Source organism: Agelaius phoeniceus, chromosome 15, assembly GCF_051311805.1.
Source record: "Agelaius phoeniceus isolate bAgePho1 chromosome 15, bAgePho1.hap1, whole genome shotgun sequence".
Classification (NCBI taxonomy): domain Eukaryota; kingdom Metazoa; phylum Chordata; class Aves; order Passeriformes; family Icteridae; genus Agelaius; species Agelaius phoeniceus.
Window position 1 is genome coordinate 2,432,139 of NC_135279.1, and position 22,575 is coordinate 2,454,713.

General features: G+C 43.8%; 2 protein-coding genes across 3 annotated transcripts in view; both read left to right on the top strand.

Moving 5' to 3' along the window:
• Positions 1-16,440, top strand: part of CREBRF (CREB3 regulatory factor) — a 26,651-nt gene extending 10,211 nt beyond the window's left edge. Inside the window, exons 3-9 of one of the 2 annotated variants that reach the window (XM_054642585.2) lie at positions 166-291; positions 1,136-2,219; positions 6,310-6,504; positions 8,174-8,363; positions 8,837-8,910; positions 9,280-9,402; positions 10,468-16,440. In XM_054642585.2, coding sequence (XP_054498560.1) covers positions 166-291; positions 1,136-2,219; positions 6,310-6,504; positions 8,174-8,363; positions 8,837-8,910; positions 9,280-9,402; positions 10,468-10,583 — 1,908 coding nt within the window. In that variant the 3' untranslated portion in view covers positions 10,584-16,440. Of the gene's footprint in view, positions 1-165; positions 292-1,135; positions 2,220-6,309; positions 6,505-8,173; positions 8,364-8,836; positions 8,911-9,279; positions 9,403-10,467 lie in introns of those variants that run through there. The other variant, XM_054642586.2, reaches the window with a different exon arrangement.
• An 83-nt stretch (positions 16,441-16,523) lies between these two features.
• BNIP1 (BCL2 interacting protein 1) lies at positions 16,524-22,029 on the top strand. The gene is made up of 7 exons (XM_054642587.2): positions 16,524-16,700; positions 17,227-17,432; positions 17,513-17,605; positions 17,873-17,964; positions 18,799-18,900; positions 19,579-19,697; positions 21,408-22,029. Exons 2-7 carry the CDS (start codon positions 17,346-17,348, stop codon positions 21,602-21,604), a joined length of 690 nt encoding a protein of 229 aa, XP_054498562.1. The 5' UTR covers positions 16,524-16,700; positions 17,227-17,345; the 3' UTR covers positions 21,605-22,029.
• Positions 22,030-22,575: the final 546 nt, after the last annotated feature.

Sequence of the window (22,575 nt, forward strand, 5' to 3'; positions counted from 1 at the left end):
GTCAGTGCTCCTGAAGCATTCTCTGGCTCTGGGGAATGATGTGCTTATCTGTGGTGGTGAAAACCTTCTGAGACCAGGAGGAAATGGTGATCCTCTTTCTGTTTGTTGAAGATGAAAATGTGCTTTTTCATAGCATGGTTGAAATGTCTGTCCATTGTGTTGCAGCCCAGTGTGAGTGGAATGGACCCTCCTTTTGGGGATGCCTTTCGGAGCCACCTGTTTTCAGAGCAGACTCTGATGAGCACGGATCTCCTGGCGAGCAGCTCGGATCCAGACTTCATGTATGAACTGGTAGGTCAGCTCTGTGTGCCCACCATCTCATCTCCTCACCAGTTCCTGCAGGGATAAAGGAGTGTTGGTTCAAGAATGCTGGAAATTTATTCATTATTGCTGGCTGCTGATTAGGGAGGAGCTGGACTGCTTGTCCAGCAAGCGTGATGCTTCCTCAGCAGGCATTTCTTCAAACAGGCTCAAATCCACCTTCACTTGTGCTCCAACCCTGCCCAGCCTGGCCTTGGACACTTCCAGGGATCCAGGGGCAGCCACAGCTTCTCTGGGCATCACCACCCTCACAGGGAAGAATTTCCCCCTGCTGTGTTCTGCTTCACCCAAGCTGTGAGTGCAGGGGGAAGGAAAATAGAAGTTGACTCATGAGCTACTTGGCTGAGCATTTCCTTTTTCATTTTCTCCTTGCATCAAAGGAGAAAGGTTACTCATGGTCATTAATTGGTCGTGTTAGAATGAGGTTTTCCAGGAACTGGCAAACTCAAGTGTATTCTGTTAAGCACACAGCATAGATTGACCTAGATTATAGAGATGCCTGTGATGTCTTTCATATTTTAAATGGATATTGGTACTGGTTTAGTTCCTGATGAGCAGATGGATTTGCAAAAGCAGGAAAATAGAGTGTTACAGGAAGAGCAGTGTCTTTAGAAAGACCTGTTGCTGAAGCACAGGAGCTGAAGTTCATTCTGACCTTTAGAAGAAGCTTTTAGTTGAAAGTTGAGGTTTCTTCCTGTGTCACCGCTCTCTCGTTCTTCACTGGAATTGAGCTCTCCTTACCAGGTTAAGGAGGGGAAAGAGATGATGGATACTTTTATTTGGTAGTGATTTTAACTTACCTTATTCTGCACAGGACAGAGAAATGGACTATCAGCAAAGCTCCAGGGACAACTTGCTTTTCATGGAGGACTGCAAAGACCTTGAGAACTTGGAGTCTTTTACGGACATCCTGGACAAAGAAGCTGCTTTCACCTCCAAGTGGGAGCAGTGGGATACCTACTGTGAAGACCTAACTAAGTACACTAAATTAACCAGCTGTGACATCTGGGGAACAAAAGAGGTGGATTACCTGGGCCTCGATGACTTCTCAAGCCCATACCAGGATGAGGAGGTGATAAGCAAAACACCCACACTGGCTCAGCTGAACAGCGAGGACTCCCAGCCTGTCTCAGATTCACTCTATTACCCTGATTTGCTCTTTAGTGTAAAACAAAACCCTTTAAATCCTTTGTTACCTGGCAAAAAGATGGCGAGCAGAGCAGCGGCGCCGGTCTGCTCCTCCAAGAACGTTCAGGCCGAGGCCGCGCTGTCGGACTGTGCCCAGAAGGCCAGCAAGGCTGGCAGCCAGCCTGCTTCCAGCACACAGATCATGGCCAAGACCAACGTGTACAGCAGTGAAAAGGTGAACATTCACGTTGAATGTAAAGACTATGTTAAAAAAGCAAAAGTAAAGATCAACCCCTTGCCGCAGAGCAGGCCGGTGCTGAGCCAGGCGCACGCTGACGCGGCCAAGGAAAACACCTGCTACTGTGGGGCTGTGGCAAAGAGACAGGAGAGAAAAGGACTCGAGTCCCCCCATGCTCACAGCACAACTCCTGGTTTGCCTTTTAAAGAGACTCAAGAGCTGCTCCTCAGCCCTCCCCAGGAGAGCCCAGGGCTGGCTGTGGGGGAGAGCAGCCTTTCCGCCAGCGCCTCCGTGTCCGACTCCTCGCAGAAGAAAGAAGAGCACAATTATTCTCTTTTTGTAACAGACACTTTGGGTGAACAGTCAGCCAAAGCAGAGCCCGAGGAGGAGGAGGAGGATGAGGATGATATTGAAGATGAGGACCACGATGAAGGGTTTGGCAGTGAGCACGAGCTGTCTGAGAACGACGATGAAGAGGAGGATTACGAGGACGATAAGGACGATGACATCAGCGACACCTTCTCAGAACCAGGTACCAGCAGGGCTGGGCTTTGGTGACATGGGAGTTGCTGGGTTTGTCCTCTGAGGGGGAAGGAAAGCTTTTGAACTCCTGGTAGTTACACATGAGCAGCGCTGATCTTAAGTTGTGAACTCTCCTCCCACATTTTCTAAGTGCTTTGCAAAATGCAATTTATTCAAAGTATGCAAAGTCTCTGTTGCCCTATTTCATGAAAAACTGCACAAACTGTGGTTGTGCAACAAAAATAATGATAGTGAGTACAGGAAGCCCAGCTGTAGCCTGAGGTTAGAGCAGCTGCCTGCAAGTGTGGCCTTCTTTTTTTATTGTAGCTCTCTGGTAGCATGTGCAGAGCTTTCTAGCACTTCTCGTAGCTGTGAATTTATCTGGAGTTGGATCTGTCAGGATGAAATCACATCCTGAGTGAAATGATTTCATAATTATTTAAGTTCTACTTTCAGGTACAGTTTTTCCACAGACTCCAAAGAATGACTGAAATTAATAGAATCATTTCTAGGTGGTTTCAGCAGTAACACTTAGTGGGGCTTCAGAGGATACTGAATTCCTCTCTCCTGCCTTTAAAAATGGAGTTCTAAGAGCAGGAATAAGAACTAACCTTCACCTGGAATGTAACAGAACAATAACATGGTATAAAAATAAAATCTGTACAGATTGTAACCAAGTATTAATTTAATTTCATAAAGTATTACAATATTCACATCTTATAAATGCCCTGTAGTAGAGAATAAGAATTAAAGTGTTCAGACATTTGGCAATATGTAACTTCAGGGGGATAAAGCAGCTGAAATTTTTCCTTGTTGAGAGCAGCAGCTTCCCTAGAGCTTGTCAGTGTTTGTCATAATGAACTCTCAGATGAAATTATTTTCTAATTAGATTTCCTGCGTTGGCATTAAACTCGTTAAGCATTCTGCCCTTTATGCTATTTTCACATGCACACAACACATTTTTATTAACATTTTGAAGCCTCTTCCTCCCTTCTGGAGTGAACTCCCTCTGCTTTCTGGGGCCCTGAGCAGCTGTTCCAGCTCTGCAGCCCATGGGGGATGTGTTGCACTGGGAGCCTGGGATCCCTGAAAAAGAGAGGTTGTGTTAAATGCTGGGGGTGGAATTAATTAATTAATGATTTTACTGACCAGCAATCCACATTCTGCAGCAGTAGCTGAGGATCTGGGCTTATCCAAGCTTGCCAAACCCTTCCATGAATGAAGCCTAAAACCATTCACCTCAAATGTGGTGATATTAAAAATTTTATCATCTATTTTGTCTATTTTAGAAAATAACATCTCCAGATGTTCTAATCACGTCACTTTTGTATTTTGTGTTGCTTTTTTACCTCTAAAGGTAAATACTATGGGTAAAGTATCTAAAAATAGGCACAGCACAAGAAAATTAAACCTTCCACAGGTCTGAAAGCAAAATCAATTGGTATTTTGAGTGAGGATGTAATTTACTGAAAGGATAAAAATCTGCTAGTTATTTCTGACCCTCTAATGTTTTTTTATACATAATTTACTTTTGGTTATTCTTCATGTATGCTTCTAGAGTGAATGAAATGCTTTCTTCAACTGTTATCTGAGGAAATATTTAGATATAGTGAAGGAAAAATAGCTAAAAATGTGACTGGCTCTCAGGCAAGTTTGGACAACAGTATTTTTATTATCACCATGACACAGATTTAGCAAATTTGGTCTCCTGTAAAGGTAGTTTATTACGGGAATTACCAGCCCAGACCTTTTCTAGTATTTAAACGTGGTGGTTTTGCTATTACTGAGTATATCTTTCCTATCCCATTTAGTAGAAAGATTTTTAAATTACTGTTAGTCAGGAGATTGCAGAAATGGGAAATGCAGCAATTTATTCAGCTGTCAGTAGCACTGGAGAAGAAATGAGTGCAAAGTGCTCATGGAGAGCCAGGGGTTGTTTCCAGCAGCTGCATTGGGTGGGTGGGAGCACCTGGCCCTGGGCTGGGGAAGCCCTGGGAGCGATTTGCAGGAGTGTCTGTGCTGCAGGGCTGGAGAGCAGCAGGGCTGGAGAGCTGCAGCTCTCTGGGTTTGTTCACTGGGGCTGTTCTTGGCTTTCACCTGCTGAGAGTCACGTGCACCCTGCTCTCTGTTCTGCTTCATTTAACCCTGGTGAATTTAAACCCAAAAGCACAGGGAGGGATGTGAGGAAAGACTTTTAGGAAGGGGTGAAGGGCTTCAGAGTTCAATACAAGAACCCTTTGAGATTTCTTAGAAGCCTGCCCTGCTGTGTGATCTTTGCTAAGAGGAGGAATAAATACAGTGCAGAGCAGCTGAACAAGTTTGTGTGTTGGGTTAGGACACTGCTCTGGCTTCTTTTATGTCACTTTATAATGGCAGCAGGTCAGTGTTGGGTTTGCAAGGCAGGATGTATTAAGTCAATGTAATTGAAGTTTCTAACTTAATTACAGTTTGAATAAGCAAACAGGAAGTCCTGATTTTAACCTTGTTGTACATTTGTACGCTTCAGCTCTTACAGAGATTTGTTTTCATTGCTTGGATTAATTCTGTGTTATCATGAAGATGGGCTCCATTTATATATTTCTGTATAGTGAATTGCATAGCTTTTTTTTAGATGGAAAGTCAGTGGGCTTTTTGAGTGTATTTTGATACTTAGTCAAACAGCATTTGAGTAAAATGGAACTACAGTTACAAATATTTATGGTATTTGAAACTGTATTTCATGTAAATTTTCAATAACTTTGGCTGTACAGCACAAATGTTTTATAAAGCATGTTTCATTGTTTGATTTGCCTTTAAAATCCTGCCTTTCCAACAAACCAGAGAACTCAAGTAAATGAGTTGATGAAATTATAAGAAACAGAACTTCAGGATGGTTTTCATCCTTCTGCATACCTGACTTCTGCTCGTGCTTTGGGTTATGATGTGAGGGACAGACCAAAGCAAGAAAGTTTGTTTTTCCTCTTTCAACTGGTTTTTCAAGTGCAAACAGACCAATTGAATGGACTGTTTTAAAGGGAAGAAAGTGTTCTTTGTGCTGTTGGAAGATGAAGCAGAGCTGCAGCATATGGGGTCAAGGCTTGCTAAGCCTGCAGTCCATGCATGGCTGGCTTTTCCTTTAGCTCCATCACAGTATGTGATGTTTAGAAATGCTCCTTTTTGAGTAAATGTAAATTAATATTTAGCATTTTAGCACAAAAGGTCATTCAGTGGTTTGAGATTTTTTTTTAACCTTAGTATAGATTATCTTTATTTTCTAAAGCATATCTGGGGGTTGAAAACCTGTGGTTTGGGTTTACATAATTATGGTAAAATATTTCTGTGATGTGAGCAGTGGCATTACAATTTCCATGTCCTCCATGAGCAATTCATGATATCAAGTGCATCATAATTCACCTCTAAAATATTGTACAGCTTTACTGAGGGTCATTTCTCCTCATCCCACTAAAGAGGAGGAAGAGGTTGAACAGTGAGTCCAGATCTCTTCAGCTTAGATGGTCCTTTGGTCACTGTCCTGATAACAGAGCCCCTTTCTCCAGCCTAGGAGGGATCAGTGCTTGGATTCATTCCCTGCAGGTCTTTGGACTCAGGAGCAGCAGGAGTTGGACTCAATCCTCTGGGCCTCTTCCAACTCAGAGTGTTCTATAATTGAATAATTTTTTCTTTATTGTCTTTTGCTAATCCATCTTTATTTAATCTGCTTCTCTTTCCATGCTTTTTGTCAAATGTGGAGGTGAGTTAGGATTGTGTTCCTGCCAATTCATGGAGAAAATTGTCAGGATGGGTGAACATGGTCCAACATCTGCTGTCTGTACTTGGCACTGCTGGGATTGTGGGGAACTACAGCTTAGGGGGTCATAAAGGGACTTGAAATACATAAATAATTTTGATTTTTTCAACTAATGAAGCCCCATCAGTGGCTCAGTGTCTATCCTGGATTTAAGGCAAGTACCCAAGAGCAGTCAATGTTGGAAACCAATTGTTCAATAATGCAAAACAGAGCTGGCTGTGGTTTTGCTCTCAATTTGAATCCTCAGTCTGCTGCTAAAGGGCTACAAACAATTCTGTCAGCAGTATGTAAACAACCCCCTGCATCCTTTTAGGGTATGAAAATGATTCTGTGGAGGATTTGAAAGAAATGACTGCGATCTCCTCTCGGAAAAGAGGCAAGCGAAGATACTTCTGGGAGTACAGCGAGCAGCTGACGCCATCCCAGCAGGAGAGGATGCTGAGGCCCTCTGAGTGGGACAGGGACACCCTGCCCAGCAACATGTACCAGAAAAATGGGCTCCACCATGGTAAGAAATCCTCATTCTGGTCACAAATGACTGTCTTCCCCTTGTGACACCGTCAGCAGCCAAGTTCCCCTCCCTGTGAGCGCGGGGAAGTTTTGGCCATGAAAGCTCAAGCACTGTAAATCTGGTACTCTGCAGTGCCCAGGGAAGGCACAGTGAGCACACAGTAGGGACTTTCAGTGTGGTTTCTTCCAGAGGAGTGTGGATGAATTGAGAATTGTGACTTCCAAGGGCTCTCAGTGGAAACCCCGAGAGTTCAAAGCTTTCTCAGTGTGATACTGTAAATATTGGATGGGGCCTCGACTGATGTTTGCTGCTCGTGGCTGTTCCTGTCAGTGCTGCCTGTGTTAGCAGGAGGCTGGGAGGGCTCTGGGCTGCCAAGTTCAGGGGACTGGTATGAGCTGAGGACAAGCACTAAGGCACAACTGTCTCTCTCCTTGTTTTCCCCCTGTGAAAGCAGCACAGTGAAGCAGTTGCTCCTCTGGGAATAAACTATTTCCTTAAGATGCCCTCTTAGAAACTTAAACCAGTTGCTCTAATAACTGATTTCTTCCCAGTGAGCAATTACTGCACCACAAACATGATTAACAACACCCAAAACAAACCACTCTTAGGGGTATTTTTGTTTTCTTCTCACAGGACCTCTTTTAGGCTGCTCCATTTGATTTTGGCTTTGAAGGAGCAATTTAAACCAACTTCCCTGGTTGTAAGGTTAATGTTCCCTTGAGTTGAAAATTACTGCCTTTAACATGGCAATTGGCCTTCTCTTAAATCATACAATTTTTTTGTTGTTGTTGCTGTTACCTGTAGATTTATGCAGGGAGGAAAACATTTTTTTTCTTTGAATGTCCTTAATTTTTAAAAGCTTCTGTATCCTGTAGTGAAATAGCAGTACCTAAAGTCCCTATCACTGCTCTTTCTCATGATGGAGCTCTGAGCAACCTGGCCTAGTGGAAGGTGTCCTTGCCTGTGGCATTGGGGAGAAAAAGATGAGTTTAAGGTCCCTTCCAATCCAAACCATTCTGTGATTCCATTATTTTATATTTGTTGTCCAACACCAAATAACCAAACATGCTCTAAGGACTCAAACCCACCAGACACTTGGCCACTTGATCTTTAAGTCAAGTGCAAAACCAGGCCTTAAATAGCTTCAAATACATAAAATAAAAAGGGTTAACTGGCATTTATTGGATCATTTCATCTCAGCATCACTGAAGATATTTTCAGCACCAGGCCTCAGCACTCTTTCTTAGTACAGGACTTTGGCAATAAGATTATTTAGGAGTTTAATCCACTGGAGTGTGCAGGAGGATATTTTGGCTGCATATGAGTTAACAAGTTTACAGCTGCAGCAAAACAGCAGGGTTTGAACTTGTGACATACATTTTTCAGCAGAGTTGTGTGTATGCTCTCTGTCACATCCAGTGGCCTTGCCAGCAGTATTTGCTCTTATCTGATCTGGATAGAATATGAATTGTACAAAGCTCTTTGTGTGGAAATGCTTTTTCTATTGTGAGAGGCCACGGGGATCACCTGATTCCGGCCCATTCTTCTGCAGTGAACAAAGGAACTTAAACTGCACCCAAAAAATGCCTATTTTAGAGTGTTTTCTCATAGGTTTGTGTATGTATTATGTCACTTCCCTACCCATTTTTCTTCATGTTTAAAACAGGAAAATATGCAGCAAAGAAGTCACGGAGGACTGATGTAGAAGACCTGACTCCCAACCCCAGAAAACTCCTCCAGATTGGTAATGAGCTGAGGAAGCTGAATAAGGTGATCAGTGACCTGACACCCGTCAGTGAACTCCCCTTAACTGCCAGACCCAGGTCAAGGAAAGAAAAGAACAAGTTGGCTTCCAGGTATGCATTGGGTAAAGCTGCAGGGATGAGAAAATTTGGATTGCTACAAGTGAGTGCTAAAGATCTAAATAATTTTTGCCTAAAGAAATTCTGCTTCATGTGGCAGCTCCTGCAATGGGAATTTCCAGTTTATCAAATGGGAGTTACCAGTTTATCAAATGGGAATTTCCAGTTCATCTAAAAGCAGAGCAGCTGGCACCTTGGGAGCTGTGGTTTGTCTGTCCCCTAGATAAGGATGTGTTTCCTCTGGAATTGGCTTCCTTAGCTGTGGGGCAAACAGCTGGGACAGTGGCAAATTCCACAAGTGACAGATGTGAGCAGATGCAGGTAGCAGAGTGTTTTCAGAGCAGCTAAGAGAGGATGGATGAGTTTGTGCATCACAGCTCTGGGAGGGTTGGTTGATGAGTTCATGTGGCTCTTACTACTCTGGAATTTCTGGTAGTGCTCTAATTCTTCCCCTCTTCTTGCCATAGGGCTTGTAGACTAAAAAAGAAAGCCCAGTATGAAGCCAATAAAGTTAAACTCTGGGGTCTCAACACGGAATATGGTAAATACAACTCTTCACATCTTCATTTTCCTTTTGTTTGGGCAAGTCTGTGTTTTGCACCATGATGTGAACTGGCTCATAGAGAAAAGAGTTGGTACAAACCCAGCTCATTGAATGGAGTGAATGTAACTTGGTTTACCTGCAATGTTGAGCTACTTTGCAGGTGTAAATTATGTAAATGCATGCATGTTCTGTAAATATTTTTGAAAGTATTGGTAATGTTTGATGTAAACTATTTAATTTTACACTAAGTGTGATGTGATACCTTTGACACAGATAGCTGTGTGTGGGTAACTGTGAACAAAGTTACAATCCCTTCCAGGGAAGTGTGATGTAAAGCTAATCTTTTTTTTTTTTTTTTCTTTGCAGATAATTTACTCTTTGTCATCAACTCCATCAAACAAGAAATAGTTAATCGGGTGCAGGTACCTAAAGATGACAGAGGAATCAACATGGAACAAAAGTTGAACATACTTATTAAAGACACTCTTGGTAAGCAGTGAACTTTGTGTATTTACCTGGATATGAAGATATAGAATCATAAATGCCCTGAGGAGCCCCAGAGCTCATCCCATTCCACCAGAGACACCTTCCACTGTCCCAGGTGGCTCCAAGCCCCAGTGTCCAACCTGGCCTTGGACACTTCCAGGGATCCAGGAGCAGCCACAGCTTCTCTGGGCACCCTGTGCCAGGGCCTGCCACCCTCACAGGGAGCAGTTCCTTCCCAATATCCCATCTAACCCAGCTCTCTGGCAATGTGAAGCCATGCCATGTGTCCTGTCCCTCCATCCCTTGTAAAAAGTCTCTTTCTATCTCGTCCTAGTCAGGCACTGTGAGGCCACAATGAGGTCACTCCAAAGCTTCTCCTCTCCAGGCTGAACAACCCCAATTCTCCCAGGCTTTCCTCCCAGCTCTGATCATCCTGGTGCCTCCTCTGCTGTATTTGATTGCAGAGAATTTCTGATCTAGAGGAATGAATGAATGAACCATTTCCTGATGGCATTTGTCCCAACCAAAGTGTACCCTGGCTTTGGTCACCTGTAGAGGTGCCTTGTGAAGGCTGAGCTACAGCATAGGCTGGACAGAGTTAAAAAATAAAGCAGGGATTTATTAAAAAGCCTCAATGGATACACCTTGGGCAGCACAAGAGCCCAGCCAGGGCTGCACCCAAGATGAACCAAAATGGCCCCAAAATGCACGGCCGGGCATGGGGTCTCTCCCTGGGATCAGTTCTGCTCCATTTGCACCTTGCAGTTCATTGTCCCATTCCAGCTTTAGCCCCTGCAGTCCCACCCTGCTTGTTTTTCTCTCTCCAGCCCACGGGGTTTGTGCTCTTGGGCTGAGATTTGGGTCATTTGTCCTTGGTGCCCAGCTGGAGCAGGAATTGTTTTGTGTCCCTGCTCTGTGCACAGAGCTCACCATGCCCTGATGTGAAGCCCAGACCCACACACTAAAGCAGCACAGAATCTGAGAAATTGAAAAGCCAAACCCTGAGGCATCAGCAGCAATGTGCCATGAGCAGTGACCTGAGAGCAGCTTCTCTTGCCTCCCTTTCAGGACTCCCTGTAGCTGGACAGACGTCGGAGTTTGTGAACCAGGTGCTGGAGAAGACGGCAGAGGGAGACCCCACGGGTGGCCTGGTGGGGCTGAGGATACCCATGGCCAAGGTGTAGGGCAGGACTGAGCTGCTCCTGGGCAGGTTCTGCCTGTGCTGCCGAGTTCCTCGCTGTAAATGGCATTCTGGTCTGCATGTCAGCTTAGCATTCTGTAAACACTCACCTGTAGGTTCCATTGGTTTCAAGTAACAGTGTAGGAAAACAAATCACGGCGTGGTAGAAAATGCTGCAGAGCATTTTTGGACCATAAACCAGGTAGTTTCAAAGCTGCTTCAAGCTCGAGGGCAGAAATGAGAGTTCTCTTTCAAATGATCTAGGACCAGAATATATCACTTTTGTTTTAGAAGCAAAAACATGGATTTGCTAGAGAAAATGTTTTTTAGCATTTGCCAGACATTGTGACAGGTTTATGGTCCAAGTGAAGTAAGAGGAAGCATTTTTTTGGTGAAGCTGTCAATGTAGGGAGTTTTTTGTTCTTTTTTTTTATTTTATTTTTAAAAAATTGGATTTTCTTTCCTTGTTCTTAAAAAAACCAGTAAGCTTTCTTTGCAACCATTAACTTGTACATAGCACACGCAGCATTAGAGCTAGTGTGCCATATAAGACTTTAATTTTCTGAGCTTAATAGCGTATTTAAATGTCCGTGCAAGCAAGAGAAAAAAAAAGTATATTCTTTGTGCCTTGTATTTTGTGGGGAGAGCTATCAGTATAAGCTGGTAAAGTTTTGTATGAAGAAAACCCTGAGGGGCAAAACCGAGCTGTATAGATGGTGAGATTTTAGGTTTTAATGTATTTGTTCCAGCTCTTAAAAATTTTTGAATGTATATAGGAATATGTTGAAAATGTAGATATATGCCACAGAGTCTATGTATTGTATAAAAGATGGCTCTAGAAAACTCAATTTCGGTACTTTGGCCGGAAGAAAACAAATACTTGCACATTAATGCGATTGTTTATTTTTGTACCAAAGACAAATGCAACTGATATGGCGAACTGCCAGTCCAAGTAAAGTTTTGCACAGCTTATATGATACTGTACTGAATGTAAAAACAAAAGAAAAAAAGAAAAAAAATTAAAGGTCAGGGTTAGGGATCTTACTGAACTGTGAATTTTTTTGTTTGGGTCCAATTATCTACAGAAGGAGCATTCATACATAACAATATTATTTTGCTGTTCTTGTAGTTCGCTTCCATGGTAGATAAGTTGGTGGCCGTCTTGGAGTCTTTAAATCTTTTTTCTCTGCACTTACTGTAGGAGATTTTAATATATTTGGATTTTAGTAAGCTATTGGTAAAATAGTTTTCGACTTTGAGAATTTAAAAAAAAGTATTTAGCTTGTTGTAGTATACTTCCACCAAACAACCAAAATAAAATTATTTTTATTGTAACGTGTATATATGTAAAGAGGAAAAAAAAAAAGAGCTACAAATATCTAATTCCTTAGTTGCCACTTTTCCAGTTGATGTATTATTATGCATGTGATGTTTCCAAGGATCAACACAGGCTTCAAACAAAACAAAACAAAAATTTATAGACTTTTATATTTTTGTACAGGTATTTCGAAACTAGCTTCTTCAGACTTATATGTGACTTATTCTTGTTAATTCAGTAGTTTCTATGATTGAAGAATATTAACACAAAGTTCTTATTTGCTCTTCTGCTAATAAGAGTTGGCTTTGTAGTCAGTGTTAACGTACAGATAAAAGCTTTAGCCTTTGATGAGAAAGTCCTTTATCTCAAGGCAAGATCATTCTCTGGTTTCATGGACCCCCCCTCCTTTTCCTCCCTGTTCTTTCTCTCCCTATTTAAAGATGACAAAACACTGTTTACTGAAAATAGAAATACCAAATATTTTCAAATGTAGCTGCTGAAAAAAAAATGCAAAAGTCCATGAAGGCTTTTTCCCCACTCCCTTTGGGGAACTTCTCCACTTTGTTTCTAGTTTGTCTGAGTTTGTTTGTACTGTGATTCCTTTTTGTTTATAAGTAGATTATTTTTATATCCAAGCTTGTACTATAAGAGAAAAAAGCCTGAATCGGTAACAGTGCAGGAGGAGTGGCCAGTGAAAGTGGTGGCCCTGCCACACTCACAGCTTCCTTTGTACCTAAATGTTTTGGAAGACTCAAAAGGGAGGAGGAGGCCAAAATACCACTACTGAGCTGTACAGAAAGTCTTTCCTCCAAGAGACTGAACAAATACCCAGGGCAACTTAGGCAAAACTTTGTAAATCCACTTAAGGCTTGCAAAATCTGAGTGGAATGTGGGTGTTTTCCTTTGAGGCGTTTGTGGTGGTGGTGGTGTTGTTGTTCAGGTGAGGTGAGAGTTGGCTGCTGCTTTCCACGGTGGGTCTGGTTTATTCCTCTTGTTCTTGTGGAGCTGCCCAGGGCCCCCAAAACCCCGACAGAGAATGTGTCCTGTGAGGTGCAGGCTGTGCCTGAGCAGGGCTGGACACGGAGCTTGTCCCTGTGCTCCAGCCAAACCCTGCAGGCCAGGCAGCATCTGAACATGGAGAGAGAGCAGTTTGAAATCAGGTAAAAGCTTCTGGGACAAATTCAACTGACAAGGTATTGAAAAGCCCCCCCCCCTTTTCTTACTGCCTGGGAATCCTGGGCAACACACAACTTTATAGCTTTTTATTTTTGTCTGAAAACCAGACTATGATTTTGGTCTCGCATTTCAAAGTAGACTTTGAATCTTTAGTGAGTTCCATACCCTCGCATTTCAGTGTTTCCTATGTATTATTTTAAGTTAAAGCTTTGAAATAGTTGAGCTTTTTAATGTTGACACTTTATTTTGTAACTATTTATATGTATGTATATCTTAGAAAAGCACTTTGTTTAAAAAAAAAAAAGAGGAAAAAGAAAAAAAAAAAAAGAAACTGCGTTTTATATGATTCCTGCCACTTGCTGCTAACTCTGGGCTGGTCAGAATGCTGCAGCGATACTTGAGATAAATAAAACCTGGCAGTAAAATGTAGAGTAAAGATAAGACCTTTTGCTGGTTTAACTTTATCATAAAGGTGACATAGGCAAGCTGTGCAGCTTTACATTTTAACCAGGGGACTCTGTGGCATTTAAACCGTCTAGAAATGGTTGTACTTTAATGCCAGTAACAATCTGCTTCCTCTAGTGTCATTAAAATATATACATTTAGTGTATACTTATCACAAACAAAAATCTTATAGGGTATAAAAACCAACAAATGTACATGTTCTGTTTTTTGGCAATTGTGGCATGCGTTTTGGGGTGATCTTTAGAGAAGACCATTTTCTAAAGATTTTCAGTGTTCATACATAGTATGTGGATCTTAACGAAGTCCTGGGTTTTTGGTTTTTTTTTTGTTTGTTTTTGAGTGTAGGCATTGTGAATATTCACTTTTAATCCTATATCCAAAAACAATGATCTATTTTTTGATTTAATACAACCAGAAAGCTCTTCCTTTTTCTGATACACTGGATTCTCTAGGATTTGTTTCCATATTAAAAGCATGCTGTCATAACTGCTCTTGTCGAGATCTCGTCAGTCTGAACGTAGGTGCCACACTTGGAATCGATGGGCTGCTTGTTCTGCTGTACCATGTATGACCCTCGTCCTTCCCCTCCCTTCATGACAGATGATGATGTGGCTTTATATTGTGCCTTACTTGTACATCTAGAACTAAGTGTTTTTCATTCCCTCTGAACTCGTCAAAGCTTCTGAGGTGGAATCAGAGCTGATGTAGGCGTGCTGGAGCGAGTGCGGACAGGGCTGATTTCAGTTTCTCTCAGTAGTCCTTTTGTATTTCTATGGAAGACCAGTTTTTGAATGGCCTTGCAAAACGTGGGGGTGCTCCTGAAGGGTGTTTTTAAACCCAAAGCCCCTTTTGCTAACGCTTCCTTTTATGGTTTATTGAACACATTTACTGACGTTTGGTGAGTACTTTTTGTTTTTTGGGATGAGAGAGACTTAGTACTAAAGCTATGTTTACGTGTGGATGGGCTGGATTTTCTTATCACACCAGTTGAAATCATTGTGATTTAATAAAGTTATATTGCTGTAAAGCTGATGTGAGAGTCAGGCTCAGCTGTGTTCAGTTCCTAATTTATAGATTGACTTTTTTCCATACTAAGAGGGCCAGGGAAAAGTTGGGGTTTTTAAAAAAAGCAAACAAACAAAAAACCAACCTAAAACGGATGAAAGGTCTTTTAACTAACCTAAAAGCAAACAGACACTTTGGAAATGTAGAGGTGTCAGTTTAAAATTTATTTTTAAAAGACACCCCCCAATATTTATCTAATATTTGCCTTCATTAATGAAACAGCTTATTCACAGCTATAATGACTGGATGTGCTTTTCCATAAATCATTTAAACATAGCTTTTTTTTTTTTTTTTTTTTTTTAAAGAAGCTCTAAAAGGTTTTATCAGGAGAATTTCCAAGGGTTGTATCCAAGCTGCCTCCAGCAGAAATAGCAAATGCAGTTCTGCTCCTCAAACGTGCTTGCTCGTCTTCCTGAAATTCTGCTGAGGCACAACCCAGTTCTGGACCGTGAATGTCAGGATCTGTATTTGGCCTTGAGACCTGAGTTTCAAGAGTGCATCTAAGCATGATTTGATTTTCTTTTGAAGTTGGAGGCTTCAGTTGGAATCACCTAGTGTGGAGTGTGCTGCTAGATGTGGTCTTGGCTTGTTGACACAGCCTTGCACACAGCTGAGGTTTATTTTGTTTACCCCAGGGATCGTGTGAAGTACATTTCAAACAGTTGCTGCCTCAGTGACTGATCCTTCTTGTAACTGTATTAAGGGCATTAGTCTGTTGAGAAAACACCACTCTTGAATATCTCCCAATGTAAGTTGGGGTTCTTCAATGTCATTAATCAAAGATGGCACTTTCAGGCTGTATCTTCTTTGCAGCAAACAAAAATCTCTGTCTTTCTACAACTTGCATTTCACAATATGCCATGTTTTCCCTCCAGTGCTTCGAGAAGGTGTCTTTGCACTCTGAATATAATCCTCAGCCTCTTAGACATCCATGAACTTCCATGGGAGCAAATACTGACTCGGAATTTATTGTCTTTCTAACAAGCTGTGGAGCTAAAAGTGGAACCAGAGCTCTTTTAAGCCACACTTGCATTTTTTAATTTCCCCCATAAAAAAAAAAAAAAAAAAAAAAAAAAAAAAAAAAAAAAAAAAAACAAACCAAAACAACCAAAATTCCAAACTTTTTAGATAACATCATTGTTCAGAGGTTTTCTGGAGTTTAAAGTAATTTTTAGTTGGGTATATTTAAAGTCAAATTTGCGTGACTTAACTAGCTCCTGTAAGGAAAATTATTGGATTGGCTTTTCTGGTGTTGGAAAAAGCACATCCCACCCTATAAAAATCTTCTGATTAGGAAACAGAACCTAGTAAGAAAACTTAATTTTAATCTCTCTTATAATGATGGATATTCATACATTCTGATTGGAATTATCTGTCTTCCCAGAATATTATTTATCCAAGGAAAACTTCTTGCTCAGTATTTGTGGTTGAGTGAACTCTTAAGGCTGATGGCACATGCAGATGCAAAAAAAAAAAAAAAAGGCATTTTAAACAAAACATAAAACATGGCATCCTGTTCTGCCTATGCTTGGGGTCATTGATTGTAATGCTGTCCTTGATATTCTATAATCAACTTCCAACTGGAGCTCAGAAAAACTTACTGAAAGTCTTGTCTCTGTTAGAAAATAAATTTACCTTGTTCAAAGCATGATCTGTTGAGTTGCAATGTTAAATGTTGGTTAATAGTTGTGCAGTTTTATTTTTTTGAAAAGAGGCACAATTAAACTATTGACTTTGTTTACTCTGTCACCCTTGATCCCTAGCACTTCTATTCAGATACAAATTCATCAATGTATGCAACATCCTTTGTAATTTAAAATAAAAATTGTGGAGGAAATACTGTCTCGAGTCATTGTGTGGAATGATAGTGAATGGCTTCTGCTGCCTTTAAGTAAGTCCCTGACATCTTGATATTTCCAGGAAATTTCCTTTGGAAGGGATGACAGCTAGGTAAGGAAATATCTGGATTTTCCTTCCTCAGCACTGCTGTGTTGGTGTGGGAGCATCTGGAGAAGCTGGGTTAGTGCCTCGAGAAACTGCTCCCTGCAGCTCCTTTGGAAACGGCCTGAGGGCAGCGGGGAAGGAGCAGCACCAAGGGTGAGTTTGTGGGAAAAGCAAAGAGCATTGCCTGCTTCTCATTTTGGAGGTGCAGCAGTGACCCCGTGTTCCCCCACCCTGCTCCTGAGCAGTGTCAGCCTTGGCCAGGAGCCCAGGAAGGCTCTTGGATGTAAACCTGGAACTCTTCCAGGGGAGCTTCTGGCTCTGCACAACTCCTGACAGGAGGGGACAGCCGGGGGGAACAGGGACAGGAGGAGAGGGAACGGCTCAGGCTGGGCCAGGGCAGGCTCAGGGTGGATATCAGCAGGAATTTCCCCACGGAAAGGGTGCTCAGGGTGGACAGCAGCAGGAATTTCCCCATGGAAAGGGTGCTCAGGCACTGGAACTGCCCAGGGAGGGTTGGAGTGCCCATCCCTGGAGTGTCCAAGGAAGGGCTGGAGGTGGCACTCGGGGCTCTGGGCTGGGGACAAGGTGGGAATGGGACACAGCTTGGGCTCGATGGGTTTCGGAGGTGTTTTATAACCTCGGAGATCCTGGAATTCTGTGGTTTCTCCCTTTGGAGCAGCGCATTCCCCGCCATGGGCCCCGACCCGCCACGTCCCCTCAGCCCCGCGCGTCCTCGCCCGCCGCCCGCAGGGGGCGCCCGCGCAGGCGCCCGGCCCGCCCCGGCCCTGCCCGGCCAAGATGGCGGCGGCGGCCGCGGCGGTGCCGCTGCGGGTCTGCCACCAGGAGATCGTCAAGTTCGACCTGGAGATCAAAGCGGCCGTGCAGGTACCGCCGCCAGCCCCGGGACACCCCGGCACGGCCTCGGGGAGAGCCGGGCCCGCGCTGACCGCGCCGTTGTGTTCCAGGACATCCGGGACTGCCCGGGGCCGCTCAGCGCCCTCACGGAGCTCAATGCCGCCGTGAAGGAGAAGTTCCGACACCTCCGCGGCCGCATCCAGGTGAGAGGGCCGGCCGGGGCTGCTGAGGGCACCGAGCTGTGCTCCGGGCCCACCGGCTGTGGTTTAGGGCTGGAGAATCCCGGCTGTGGGTTCCGGCCGGTGTTTGGGGGTGTTCTGCGAGTGTTTTGGGGGTCCCGGCTGAGATTTGGGGAGTCGCAGCCCAGGATTATCAGATAAATGTGCTCCGAATCCACTCCCCGGCCGGGGCTGGGCTGTGCGAGCTGCGGGTGGCTGCTGAGGTGCTGGTGTTTGTGCTCTCCGCCGAAGGAGCTGGAGCAGATGGCCAAGGAGCAGGACAAGGAGTCGGAGAAACAAGCCTTGCTGCGGGAGGTGGAGAACCACAAGAAGCAAATGCTCAGGTGGGTCTGGCGGCTGGGGCTGTTGCCGAGCCCGCTGTAAGCAGAGATTGGCTGGGTTTGGTGCAGCGTCTCTCAGAGTCTGGTTTGGAAGCACAGCCCCTGCCACGTGTTTTGTGCCAGACCAAGAGGTCAGGGACAGAAAGGGTTCAGCTCCCTTCTCCTGTCCTGACTTCCTGACTCTGGTCTGTCCCTTTGAGCTCAAAGAAGGTGGCTTAGGAGTCTGGTTCAGTTTTCTTCTTCCCTTGGTTCTTAAATGCTACGCTGAGGAGCGGGAATGTCAGGATGGAATGTTTTTGTTGTGTGTAGAAATGTAGAGAAAGTGAGGGGCTGAGAGAGCTGGGGAAGGGGCTCAGCCTGGAGAAAAGGAGGCTCAGGGGGGAACTTCTGGCTCTGCACAGCTCCTGACAGGAGGGGACAGCCAGGTGGGCATCCAGGATGAGAGGGAACGGCCTCAGGCTGCACCAGGGCAGGCTCAGGGTGGGCACCAGCAGGAATTTCCCCATGGAAAGGGGGCTCAGGGCAGGCTCAGGGTGGACATCAGCAGGAATTTCCCCATGGAAAGGGGGCTCAGGCACTGGAACTGCCCAGGGAGGTTTGGAGTGCCCATCCCTGGAGGTGGCACTCGGTGCTGTGGGCTGGGGACAAGGTGGGGATGGGGCACAACTTGGACTTGAATAATCTTAGAAGTATTTTCCAGCCCAGCTATTTCTTGCATTCTGAGGCTCCTTGCATGTATCAGGGGTGCCCAGTTGCAGTGGTGGTTGCTTTGTGAAAATTGTCTGTGCTTGCAAGGTGTTCCCATCACATTACAACAATCTGCTCTTGTGATTTCAGCAACCAGGCAGCCTGGAGAAAGGCAAATCTGGCCTGCAAAATTGCTATTGACAACTCTGAGAAAGATCAGCTGCTGCAGGGAAGAGACATCTTGAGACAAAGGTATTGGACTGTCCCACTGTACTGTGGGCTTTAAGCAGTGTCTCATATATTCACTCATTTTAAATGGAAGTGACATATTATTTTTAATTTATTTAATTATATCAAGTGTAGCTTTTCTTTTATGAGTGCATTTCCCTTTTGTGGAGATTTGGGCTGTTAAGGATTGTGATGAATTCAGGTTTTCTTGGCATGTCTAAGCAGAAAAGGGGATAAATTAACCTTCATAACTTTACATATTGTCTTTTACATTAATTCCAGATAGGTTCTAAACAAGACCTGGTCATTATCCAAGCTGTTTTCACATTCAGAACTGTGAGTGTGTGCAGGCTGTGTATTGAAAGCAACAGCTGGGATGCTCAGGATGAGAAAATGGGTTTGTGTTGGTGCTCCCATAGCAGCTCATGGACTTACACAGTCCTGGGTGAATAAGTGGTGAAGTACAGAGCCCTGTGAGATTCTGGGCTGTTGTTTGGATTCAGGACTTTTGTACTTTGTGATTATTCTTTATTGTTTAGTGAAAATAATCTGAATTTCTCATGCATTGAAAACCAGTTGTGTCTTTTGTACACTGCAGAGATGTTGCCAAGTATTGGTCTCATCTCCCTATCAGCAGCATTTTCCCAGAGTATCCAAAAAAACAATTTACCTCCTCCTGCTTTGCTTTTTTTCTCTTTTCAGGAAGACCACAAAGGAAAGTCTGGCAGAGAGTGCAAGCAACATCACAGAGAGTCTGATGGGCATCAGCAGGATGATGTCCCAGCAGGTGCAGCAGAGTGAGGAGACTGTGCAGACCTTAGGTACAGCTGGAATTGGGACATGCAGGGGTGGTGGAAGCAGCTTTGCTCAGCCTGGGGAGAGGAGCAGAGTGGGAGAATGTGCTGCAATGATGATTAAAGACTGGCCAGCAGAGCTCCTCTAACAGCTGGACATAAACAGGAAATATCAGTGTACTTTGTGTGGAGTTTCTGTTTCATGATGCTGAGAAGGAAAAGGGGTCAGGATGAGGTTGGGTCTCTTGCAAAAGCAATGTGAGCTCACACAGTGCCCAGAGTGAGCTTGGTGTTACTCTGTGCCACTGTCCTGGCACAGATTTGGGGATAGCAGAGGAAACAAAAGGGTTCAGGTCCCTGCACAGAGCAAGGAGTGTCTGGACAGGGGCTGTTCCAGCCAGGCTCCAGCTGGGATGGCTGAGACACCGAGATCAAGTGCCTTGAACCCGAGGTCACTTGCTCTGTCAGCAGTGCATCAGGGACTGTGAAACCAAGATTTCACCCAGTTCCTTGGCTTCAACTCCTAAAACCATAAATCAAGTGACCTGTCACAACTGGTGATTCATGGAGCATTCAGAAATTGCTGCCTGGGCCTCTTCCTAGCTGTGCTTTTGGGCAGGAGGGAACTTTAAAGACAAGGATAAATAACACAAGTTTGCCCTCTCTGCTTTCTGCCCCATGTGAGGGTGGCAGCTGGGCACAGTTTGTTCCTTCTCCCATTAAAAGGACAGTTTGGCAGGCACTTTTTCACCATTTCTGAATGAACAGCACTTGGAATTCATCAAGGGAAAAACTACCAAAGGTCGTTTACAAAACCCAGCTGCAAATTCTGAGTTAGCAGTGGGAATTCCTGCTTCCTGAGCATTCCCTAGGATGCAGGGAGTGTTTGAGGCTGTGGAGCAGGGAAGCTCTCCTTTGTCATTAACTCTGGTAAAGAAGTTTTCTGTTTTCCCTTGGATCAAAATGCCTCTTGAAATGGGATGGGACAAAGTGTTTTGCAAAATATTGCTGACCTGTTTCTGCTCTGTTTTTGTGAACCAGACAATGCTGGATTTGACCTTTCTGTGAGCAGCCAGGGCAGTGTAGGGTAATGCACTGTCCTGCAGGCATTCTGTGCTTTCTGTAAAGCAGAAAAAAGGGCATTCCATGGCTTTTGCTTTTGTTTAGCAATTTGAAAGGAGCAAGGCTGAGGAGTTTGGGGCATGTGTTTGTTTTCTCGCACACTTCTAGTTGACCCTTCTCGTTTTTGTTGGGCAAAAAATTGCTATGTGTGTCAGAAATGACTATTAAAAACTGTTTGAGCTGAATAATTCTGCAAGCCCACACTGATTTACTGCTGGGGCTTGAGGAAACACTTTCAGTGGTGCAATTAATATATTCAATTATTTCCCTGTCTTGCTGCTGCTGGTGATTTCTCTCTCTAGCACTGTTCCTATTTCACTCTGCTTCCAGCAGTGCTGACTGAAAAACCTGAACTAGATTTGACCTGCTAACCCAAAAATTCAAAATTCAGGAGCTTCAGTAGTACCTTTAATCTTTTCAGTGCTCTTATTTCACTTTGCGCCCCTGAGCTGTGAGAACTCTGTGTCAGTCTCACCCACAAGTCAGCCTGACCCAGAAGGATCCCTCAGGCACTGTTTCTGTTACCAAATACCTCATCCTTACACACTTTGCTGGGTATTTTGAAAGCACAACCTGCTGATTTAAAATTTTTTTTCTGTTCTCCTTTAATTTCAGCCAATTCTTCCCGAACCATCCTGGAAGCAAATGAGGAATTCAAGTCCATGTCTGGCACCATCCAGCTGGGGAGGAAGCTGATCACCAAGTACAACCGCCGGGAGCTGACGGACAAACTCCTCATCTTCCTGGCCCTCGCCCTCTTCCTGGCCACAGTGCTCTACATCCTCAAAAAGAGACTCTTCCCCTTTTTGTAAAACTCCAACAATCACTGAACTATTAAAAAAAATAATCAGAAAGAGGTGGTTGATAACAGTGGGGCTTTTAAATGAAATAATAAAGGGATATTGCAATGGCTGGAGGAGCATTAGAGTAGGCAGGAATTTGTGCTGTCCCCGTGGAGCTTGGGAGCTGCCTGAGAAGAGATTGATAAATCATGCTTGGAAAGAAGAAATGCCAATTTGCCTGTGGGTTTGGGGAATCCAGCACTTGAGGGACTGGGCACTCCTAGGTGCCAGTCTGAACTTTCAGCCTGTCACTGATTTCTGCCTTGAAATGAAGTTTTGTCCTTGGCTTGGACTGGAAGCTGCTCTGCCATCTGTGTTGTAAGGTGCTGAGAGTAAGAGGAAGGATGGAAGAGAAAAGCTTACACATTCCATTAATAAAATATTTATTGTATTCATGTCAAGAGTTTTGTTTAAAAGCAAAGTCTGATGGCTTGAAAGTGCAAACATTCTGCTTTTTCTTTAGCAGCAGTGGTTGCTTATGGATTGTTTTTCTGGGAGCCTAACACAGCCTGGCTCTGTCCCTCTGGTTTTGGGAGGGCTCTGAGCAAACCAAAAATGGGAACCCCATTTGTTACTATGAATTCACACAATAGTTAAGAGAATTAGATTGGCAGTCTACTAAAATCAAAACCCTTTTCCTCCTTTTCTTTATATAACTTCTCTTCATCCTTTATCTTTGCAGTATTACTGCCAAGGTGTGCATTTGGAAGTTGGAGGGTTTTACTCCTATTTTGTGGCCCTGGAACAGGCAGACTGGACAGAGTGGATGTGTTTTCCATATTCTTCATTCCTTGTATTTCAGGGCAGTTCTTCCTCCCAGACTTTCCTGAGATACAGAATTGCACCAAGAACGAATTAAATTGTTGATGTGCACATTGAGGATTTGAATAAGAGAAATTACTCAGCTTCAAAAAAATCCAATCTTTTGTAAATAAGTTTAC